Here is a 10,108-nt window from a genome sequence, read left to right as displayed (position 1 = left end):
TAGCTTTTTTGAGAAAAAAAAAAAAAAATATTTGTTCCCAAGTTTGATAGGTTCATCCATGCATTCTTCAGAAGTAATCTGTCCCTTCAATACTTCAACGATTTGAGTGCTTCTCAAGCAACCACTTTCTATCTCTTACGCGTGATGAAACTCATTTTACTTGCAAGTATCATCTTCCAATTTTGGTTCCTTAGTCCCAATGGATATAATAGATAAGTTATACAATTGCCCCCTTGGGCCCCCTCATGCTGACTCACCGTCCATCCACTCACACTTTGTGGAAACTTCTAGGAGACATCATAGACAATCAAAGAAGACCACAATAAACTATTATCCACGTGACCAAATGGGACATGTGGAAGTGCGCGTTATCACCATCTAATGAATGGCTGGAAGGTGATGGAAGAGTGAACTACCAATAGTAGTTCTACAAAATTTGATGGATTCCATGGTCGCTGTTGACTCCTCAGCAGCTCGGTATGTTTGTCCGACGGGGGCATCACATATGCTGTGTTCCTATGAAAAACACACATGCACCGGTAGAAGATCTAATTAAAAGTATTTGTGGTTTCAATAATTTTCAGTGTTATGGTACTCAGCAGTACCCGGGCCGAGTTACTCAAACTCAGGCTAGTACTCGGCTCGGGCCATGGGCCGAATAGCCAGCACGAGTCAACTTTCCCAACACTGCTACCCATTTATTTATATCCAAGCAACATAGTTCACGCAAGAAATGGAAACCAAAAGAGTAAAGAAAAACCATAGTATATCACCCTCTCCAGTTTTATGAAACTAAAGACGAGCACACGTCACTTATTAATCCAATATTATATCAGCATCTAATTTTATGCAATCAAAGACGAGCACATATCACTCACTAAACATAATGTCAAAAGGTTTGTTCACAGATCGTAGTGGTGTCTTGGAATCTCTTTTTTTTAAATTTTAGTAGCACTAACCACCCCGTTGTATAAATCAATAGATTAATGGAATATAAAATGCGAGCCAATAAAGTTTTTCATATATAATTAAATAAATAACAAAACAGTTTATATAAGGTTGATACCTTAAAATATAAAATTAAGGTACACCTCTAAAATCCTTCGAAAAAAGTTGTTTTAATGTTGGAAAAACATATAATTGATCATCCCAACATCGAGATGTATAGATCTAGAGAAAAAAAAAGATATTTCAAGCCCTAAAAATAATACATCTGGCAACATATTATATGGACCGCCCATTTTCAAGATTTTCATGCATTTATAAATTTGTTTGATTTGAACTCTTTTTGGAGTTTAAATTTTTATTATTAGAGATAAAAATAAATTGTCACAACAACCCAGGAATCTTGGACACCAAAATTGTATCTCATGACAAAGTTCAGAAGTGCACTAAATTTGATTGTTTAATGTTGCAACCTTTATGCAACCAAGGGCCTTCTAATACTATTGGAAAAACGGAAAGAAGGTTAGGATATCAAATGAAAATCCCTACAGGAGACAAAGGAAAAAGCAGAAAAAAGGCTACCACTATTAAAGAAAAACATATGATTTTTTTTTATATAATAAAGAAAAACATATGATTACAACATGAAATACAACCAACGATTCAATAAAAGGGCAAACTCCTGTTGAGGGTATTAATGTCCAAGGAAAAAATGGGGGAAAAGAAAGAAGGCTACAGAAGCATAATTTAAGCTCAAACATTTAAAGGTGTTATATAAACAAAAAATATACCAAAAAGAACTGTTGAAATCAAATATAATGTAGCACCAGTAAAAGGCATTTCAGTCGCCAAGTTTCAACAAACATGAGGTGAACTCAAACAAGCCAATGAAGGGCAAGACCTAGGATTCTTGTCATCAGTTATTACAAAATTCAAACCTAGAATAATCTGAACCCAAATTTTAGATAAAAATCACAGCACTAAAATAGTATAATTTCCGTAACGCAAAAAAAAGATATCAAGATCCAATTCCCAATTCCTACGCTTTGACTACTACTGGCCAAGATCCAAAGCCTGCTTGATGAAAAACAAGCATTTGTTTTTTTTTCCAAAAGGAAAACGGACATTTTTGTTTAAATTAAACCAGGAAACTGACATGACGGACGTATCTGCTCAGCCATTACAGATATAGTTCAACCCTTGGATTAAAACCATGGCAAAAATCAGCTTTCAGTATAAAGTCTAGAGGCAATACAATGTCTCTTCTTCTTCAACATTTTCATACTTCAACACAAATTTTCACTTTTTTCTTATTTTTCTTTTCATTTATGCCCTATACCTAAAAACAAAACAGAAGGACCAACCAGCCCATTTGGAGAGATTTGCATATTTAAATCGTATAGAACCACAAATCAACATCCCCCAATCGATCCCATTCTAAAAAGTTGAAAGTCATGCAATAGTATCCATGTGCCAATACATCAAATTGTCATGCAATTTGAAGAGGATGTATAAAATAGGCAGTTAAGCTTAAGCTACAATTTGCAATTTACGATGCATTGAAGGATTATTAATGAAGTACTGCTCGGTTGTGGGATATACTTAGCTATACCACATAAGCTGCATGTTCTCCACTTTTTCTCGGGAATAAAATGCAAAACAATATGAGCATATCATTAAGATGAGGAATAATCTGTGCAAGTATATAAATGAATAACTAAAAAGGAACTGCCAATATTTAAGCAGTTCAGCCTCCTGGCTTAGAGATTGAGCACATGGGTGAAAGTTCAAATCTCAATTCACCGACAGAATGAAAAATATATCAATGACTCATGCAATTGTAGATGCAAGTCTTGTTTATCAATGCTGCCAAGGGTTTCAATGGTACAGAATAACATGAACACAGTTCGCCGTTCCTCAAAGTGCAAAACTTCATCTTTCTGCATATGAATAGCAGATTAGTTTACCAGTCGAAATTTAGGAAAAAAAAGAAACGAAGCAAACTCTGTTACACATTGTTTCATTTTTCTGAGCTCATGAAATGCATCACTGCAAACCACATCTCTTGGGAACGTGTCTACATGCACTAAATAACCATGTCCAGAGTGCATGGAAATGTTACCTACTAAAAATTTGTTAAAAAGAGGAGAATAATCTTTTAAGCCATTAGAGAAACACAAACATCTATGGTTATCATACATTATTTCACGTAGTTAGGTACATTTACACATTTGTAAATTATTCATTGTAAAAAATAAAAATAAAAATAATAATGCAATTATCTTTAGTCAAAACGTTTAAGACCCCAATTAGAACTCAAGATTTATAACATCATAGTTGCAAAAATTTGCAGGGAACTACTGAAAAAATCATTCCATTTTCTAGAAAAATAAAGCAATAGCAAGAATTTATTTTCCTCAATGATATGTAATTTTATCAAACCAAGCTAAATAATTAACAGCTCAAAAATATAATGACTTACGATATACATTGCCCAAAATCGGTAGAAATTTTGATTAACAAAAACTTATGAAAACATATTAAACATGAATCAGTTAAATAATTCATATAACAAAATTCCAACCAGTAATTTAAGGGAAATTTTCATCTCCATGAATAAAATTACTTACACCCCACAAATGACCTGAACCTCTGAAATTACAGAATGAGTCATTTTACATATTTGGTTCTGGCCTGGGGGCATGGGTTGGTTGGGGTGCAGGGAAAAATGATTAGAATGCCATGTCACTTTTATATAAAATATTAGAATGTCATTCCAAGTTGCCCCTTTTCTAAAATGCCTTGAAATTGGGCAGTTGAGCTGTCCCATTAATGATGGATAGCTGAGTTGCCTTGAGGTTCCCTCCTATTATTTTGTTTATTTTCTTGAGTACTTGGGAAACCAATACAGAAACGCAAGAGAGAAGCATCACTGGACAAATCAAACATGATGGAGCATCCCTATCTCAATTATGAAAATGAGAAGCAGGGAAGGGCAGAATAGTAAGTTGGCCCTCTTATTTCAGTTGTACCTTGAGTCATGTACAAAAGAGGTCAGAAGGCCCCTTCGATAATATGAGCGGCTAGATTTTTATTTATGGGGGTGTAAAAGGTTTTGTAGCTCTAATTTTTCATATACAACCCCAACACATGAACGTCAAAATGGTGGATAACTATACTTACATGCAGCTATAGAAACAAATGTATAATGTCTGTGATGGCATGCAAGTATAAGAAAGATTGAAAGATTATGCATATAAATACAAGAGGTAAATTTGCTGCATTCCCGAGATTTTTAGAAGTTTAAGTAGAGTAAAAGAGCTAATTATAAAATCAGAATCTTACAATTAGAACCAAGGGAAAAGATCAAAATGTTGATTTGTTTCCAGAGAAATCAGTGAGATAAAATCCACCTTAAGTCTTAAGGTACTGGATTACTTGTCATAATAATCTATTTAAACACTTCATCTATCTGACCATGGAAAACCACTAGCTACAAATACACACATAAAAATAATGACCTCAATAATACCATAGGGATGTCACCTTACTTCAACATGGCCAGATCTACTTAAAAGAGAACTTCCACACCTCTCGAACATTTGATGCTCCATCTGCAACTTCCATAACCAGAGAGGCTACCAGGACACCTGCAAGTTGATAAAGATCAGGATCAGAAAAAGGGGGAAGAAAAGAAGAAGGCAGAACAGATTTTCACAGCCATAGCCCACTGTTAGGCTCTAAGTAATGATCAGAAAATACAACTCTCTGTTGCTTTTGATGATAACTGAGATAATGGCCCTTATGGTCCTTCGATTGCTTGAAGCGTGAAATTTAATTTTTCCACCTTTTGCTGATTATACATTCTTTTCCAACAAGGAGTCAACAAAATTCGCTTTTGTAAATATCAGAGATGAAAACTCGGTGTCCAGAGAATCCTGAATCGGGAGAATAGGGACCATCAATAAGAGCCAGCTGGTTCAATGTAGTGAACAGGCCAGTTTTCAGCCGGACTTAGCTGAGTTCCCGAATCCTGGCCAAGTCGACCAGGATTTGCCAAGCCTGGCTGTTTTTGTTTTCCTTGTTGTTTTAGTTAGCACATCCAATTAAAAAATTGTTAAACCACATAATGGGGTTTCCATTGTAATCAGATGGATTAGGATTTTGCCGATTACTGAAATTGGGCTAGTTAAAAGCTGGTTCAGGGTTTTGATGGTGCTTAGATGGATTATCTTGTGGGGTTTTTGGACTTGAGCTGGTTAGTAGATGCATTAAGGTTTTGATGGTGTTTAAAACGACTGGGTTTTGTGTGTTTTTGGATTTGAGCTCATTGAAAGGTGAATTAGGAATTTGATAGCAGTTACATGGATTAGGATTCTCACGGTGTTTAGAGGGATTAAGGTTTTGTGGGTATTTGGATTTAGAATTTTTTAGGGTCTTGGGCTGGTTTTCTTTCCCCATTTTCGCGAGTAGCTTGAGTATCATGAGGCGCTAAAATGGATTTGTTTATTTTCTGAGAAATTTTGGTGTGCTTTCAGACCTCTAAGAGATGAAACAATAACTAGGAAGATAGATTTAGAGGGTTTGGGGATGAAGAAAGAGAAATTTGTCGAACTTGGAGTAAATATTTGAAGGTCTACAATGTTTGAAGATCTACAATGCAATTGAAGGGTGCCTTTAGAGAGACAGAGGGACTGGAAGAAGATGTGCATAGAAGCCCACCTCCAAAAACCCACAAAACTTCCTTTAATGTTGATTAAGGTTAAACTAAATCAGCCGCACTCATTGAGCCGACTAGGCTCAGGCCATGGCCAAGCCCAAAACTGATTCCAGCTTCTAAAAAACCGCTAAGGGTAAACATGTCTATAATTGATGTTAACGAAATACTGATAAGTTTTGGCAAAGCTTTACACTGGCTGCATACCTAACACAACCCACCTCCTTTACCTGGGCTTGGGACGGCTTAAGGGAAAGTTTAAAGTCCTCATCCTTCTTAGACCATGTCAAAGAAATACCGATTAACAATAATTTGCTTTTAAACTTTTTCTCATACAAATGATTACATGCATAGACCTATTTGAAGCTTTTCCAATGGCCATAACATACATGGTATTTGCACATAAGAGACCAGTAACGTTCTAGCCCATCTGACAAAATTACGCTTAAGCCTCACATTTGAAACTCCATTTAGAGTTCACAGAAACAAAAAATGGAAACTTAGTGCAGTCTTAAACTTTACCATCATGGTCCACGATGGATCTGAACTGTCTTGTTCCACCACCTACTCCAAAATAATGCTTCTTTGCGGCCAAATAAACAAGCCCATTTGGCCAGCATAAGCACTGCATAAGAATCCACAGATTTAAATCCAAACTAATAGAAGTTACCTAAAAAAAAAAGTTCAAAACAAAAGAGGTGATAGAACATTTTATATTTCTATCAGCACAGGGCAAACCTAACCAACCATTTTGATAAGATTATACAGCTTCTGCAGAGAGGAAAGTGAATATACAGTCTCTGCCATTAGAATGATGTCATAACCACCAGAAGATTCCTGCTTGAGACTGGAATCCCGTGTTCCAAAGAGCTCTGCATCACGTGCAACAGAGAGCAGATTATGTACCTCACTCCAGTCACCAGAGAAGAAACGAACATCAGTTGTTAAGTATGCATCACGGTCAATTCCAGATGAAGTACATTGGTTGCTTGGTGTTGACGAAAGATTTGCTTTAACATTAGGTATAGTAAGGCATTGCAGGACCTCGGCATTGAAGTCCTGGAAATGAACTGTAGCTGCACCCTGAATACAAAAGTTTAAATAGCAAATTTTAATGATTTGGAAATGTACTAAGATCAAAAGGTTCAATAGCAAAGGTTACTGATTTTTTGGCAGGTGCTTTACCTTAAGGTATGTAAAGATTCCTGGAAGTCCATGGCCGCATCCAATCTGTACACCACAATAAGAAAGTAATGGATTATCCAAAAGTATCTGATGCTGAAAGTTTTTTTATCCTACTCTATATTTGATCATCCCACACGGGGAGAGAAACCTATCCAATCACAAGCTTTTTAAAAGATTAGATTTAAATTTTATTGACCTGTACAAACTCACAAGACGTTTTCTGGTTTCCCTTTTATTTAGGTTTTCTTTTCCATGACAGCATCCAAATGTATGATTCATTATTGTAGTATTTAGGATCTCCTTTCAATATAACATTAGACAATAAAGGTGTGATATTTTACGCAGGCCCTGATTTTCCTTCATATTTATCATATTACTATATGCCTTGTTGGAAGCGTTTCTAGAAAACTTTCAATATCATCCCGTATAAACAATCAAAAGCATGAATCCATAACAATGAAGGGATCAAAATTTTATAAAGATTTCAATTCTTTCATTTTGTATTGTCTTCTTCAAACTTTTATAGTTGAAGTGCTCCAAGAAATCTCCCAGGACTTCATATCTCCACTGTCTCTCTCACCTTCACATGTCTTTCCCTTTTGTAGTATGCACCCTCACTGAGTACTGGATTTCACTTTGGCTGGGCTTGTGTGGACATTGGCTTTGCACTAGTGTGTGCATGCATCAGTGCGTGTTCGTGAATGCGTCTGTGCGTGTGCGTGCATGCGTGTGTGTGTGTGCATGCATTCGTGTGTGTGAGTGTGTGTGTGTGTGTGTGTGTGTGTGTGTGTGAGAGGGAGAGAGAGAGAGAGAGAGATGAATGTTATTGGCAAGACCTGATAACCTCTTCCAAGAAACAATGATATTCCCCAGATTGGGCTGTGTATCCAACTTTAATCGGATGGAAAAGAAACCATCTCTTCGTTAAAAAATGGACAGAAAACAACCTAATGTACTCTTGCCTACTTGGGACACATAGTTTCGCTCAAGCCCACACTTCCACCATTAGTCTCCACCAACCAACCACTTCGCCATCTCCATTCTAGACAAAAAAAGTCCTTAAAAATAACAAACTCAGATGCCTGTTGCTTTTCAGAAACACGTGCTGACTGGGAAATTAGAAAATGACATTTATGTAAACTGAAATGGTAGTTGCATCAACACCATCAACATGCATGTCCTTATGTGTCAACGCATGATAAGAAGTGAGATCACCACTTTTGAGTCCCAAATATCATCCATGAAATGCTATATTAACATGTCTCCATGGAAAAAAGCAAAACAATCCTTAGACACCTGTCTGCATTTCCACAGATGTGCCGGACTCATGAACACTTGTGCCAGGTATGTCACATTTGAGACATGTTTAAACAGTGACCAATATGTCACCGTTAGGTAGTGCTGTAAAGAATCTAAATCATGTTATGTTGCCCTTTTCTTCTCTACATATACAAGGACTTCTGTGCTCGTAGTAAGAAAATTTGGTAATATAAAATCAAAAACTATAAAGCAGCGAAGTTCTTTTTCCATGTAATCGAAGTCTGAAAGATCCCATTTGCCACAAATAAAAGAATGAGCAATAAGTATACTTACGAGTATCAAATAGAAAAAGGAAAGAGATACATAGGTACAAAAATAGAAGGATTAACTTAACAGCCTCAGAAAGTACATCGTCACCTGATCATAAACATCGCACCTCTAATACTTTCTTCTCTTCAAGTGATAACTGCCCATTCTGAATCTCCAGAGCCAGAGATTTAATCAGATCAAGTGAACATTCCCAGAGCTTTAAGCCCCCTGATTTCCACAAAAGCAAAACATTAATATATTAATAGGTCTGCAAAAGTTCCCGGTAAACAAATTAAGGAAACCTAGAGTAAATACAGAAAAACGAAAATTAAAAGAAATTGGCATAATAGGATCCTAGACGACCTTCATACTTCCCAGGTATCAAGTCTGAGTTGGATGCACCAAAAACATCAGAAGTACTCACTCGACCCTTTAAAAAGAAAACAAAAAGTGAACTGCATCAATGTCTACTTCAATAATAAGTTTAAACACATTATCTGAAGAGAATGCAGATTCAAAACACACAAGAACAATAAAAGACAATCGAATTGATCACTTCTAGTTGTCAATTGCATCAACTTTCACCATAAAATTGAACTACTCAACTTTCACCATAAAATTGCATCTATAAAATATATCATCAATCTAAAACTACCTTAAGCAAAGTAATCCCTTCATTCAGATTAACAGGCTCAGTGGCATATTTCACAGATGGGGCAACCTGTTAATAATTAGAAACCATTAATTCTTTATCAATATAAAAATTCATGTAGACAACAAATATAAACAAATTTGTGGAGAACGAAAATCTCAAAAAAAAAAAAAAAAAAAGAAGAAGGACTACAGTCATTGGCTCCTAAAGCAAGAATACATGGATCCATCCATAAGCCCTATCAAGTATCTATGTTTATGTGTACAAAATTAATAGCTCCAAAAAAAATTTGGAGAGAGAGAGACCTCTGTGAAAATAACTTCTGTACAAGGAGGAAGTGTGGGAACAGGCTTTTCCGAATATGATACGGTTTTCTCAGTAACAGCAGAGCTAGGGTTTTGACGCAAAAAAGAGAATGTGAAGGGCGTTTCCCACTCCGATTCCTTCAGATAAAATACAGACAAAATTAACATATCATGAAAATTCTAATAAAACTCTGAGGAAAAAAAATCAAAACATAAAGCGATAGAAAAATAACAGAAATGGATCGTCTGGGTTACCTGAGAACTTCGCGCCATTGTTGCGAAACTTTTACTGAACAGTGGTCTCTACGGTCCTCACTCCGATCGAAATAACAGAAACACGGAACCTAGGAAGGAAGGCCGTGAGGACAGTACCTCTGCGGGATGCTGAGTGTAACTAGTTTGGGGCAAGCTTTCTATGCTTCCCCTGCAACATAAAACTCATATACTTCCTTTTATCCAACCGTCCATTTTGAATGGCTCATATACTTCCTTTTATCCAACCGTCCATTTTGAATGGAGGGCTAAGATTACCCCTTCACAATGTCAAATCTTGACATTATTTTATTTTTATTTATTTTTATTACATATTTTGACACAAAAATTTGTTCGTCTAATCCTCTATTAGACTCACACTAGTAAAAAATATATAAACAAAATATTTTTAATAAAATAAAATGATCAAAATACTTTTGAAATTTTCAAGAAGTATTTTGGTTATTATACTTTATCAAAAAT

The 10,108-nt window shown here is 35.9% G+C and overlaps 1 protein-coding gene across 6 annotated transcripts; it reads right to left on the bottom strand.

Moving 5' to 3' along the window:
• Positions 1–2,593: 2,593 nt before the first annotated feature.
• LOC18431350 (Putative methyltransferase family protein) lies at positions 2,594–9,840 on the bottom strand. Of its 6 annotated transcripts, none has more exons than XR_016049746.1 (11): positions 9,629–9,839; positions 9,374–9,511; positions 9,072–9,137; positions 8,780–8,846; positions 8,544–8,644; positions 6,848–6,892; positions 6,643–6,745; positions 6,410–6,534; positions 6,185–6,287; positions 4,492–4,595; positions 2,594–2,885 (listed from the first exon to the last, which is right to left on the bottom strand). XR_016049746.1 is itself a non-coding variant. In XM_020665617.2 (10 exons), the coding sequence occupies exons 1-9, from the start codon at positions 9,644–9,646 to the stop codon at positions 4,513–4,515; spliced, it is 957 nt and encodes a 318-aa protein (XP_020521276.1). In that variant the 5' UTR covers positions 9,647–9,840; the 3' UTR covers positions 2,594–2,885; positions 4,497–4,512. The 6 variants fall into 6 exon arrangements, 4 of the variants coding, with proteins under 4 accessions (XP_020521276.1, XP_006841538.1, XP_020521277.1 ...); XR_016049747.1 differs by having other exon boundaries at positions 4,497–4,595; XM_020665617.2 differs by having other exon boundaries at positions 4,497–4,595; positions 6,410–6,745; positions 9,629–9,840.
• Between the last annotated feature and the right edge of the window lie 268 nt (positions 9,841–10,108).

Source organism: Amborella trichopoda, chromosome 2 (genome assembly GCF_054954075.1).
Source record: "Amborella trichopoda isolate Santa Cruz 75 chromosome 2, AtrichopodaSantaCruz75HAP2 v2.0, whole genome shotgun sequence".
Taxonomy (NCBI): Eukaryota; Viridiplantae; Streptophyta; class Magnoliopsida; order Amborellales; family Amborellaceae; genus Amborella; species Amborella trichopoda.
Note: the sequence above shows the minus strand (reverse complement) of the source record. Positions and strands in the feature narration are given on the sequence as shown.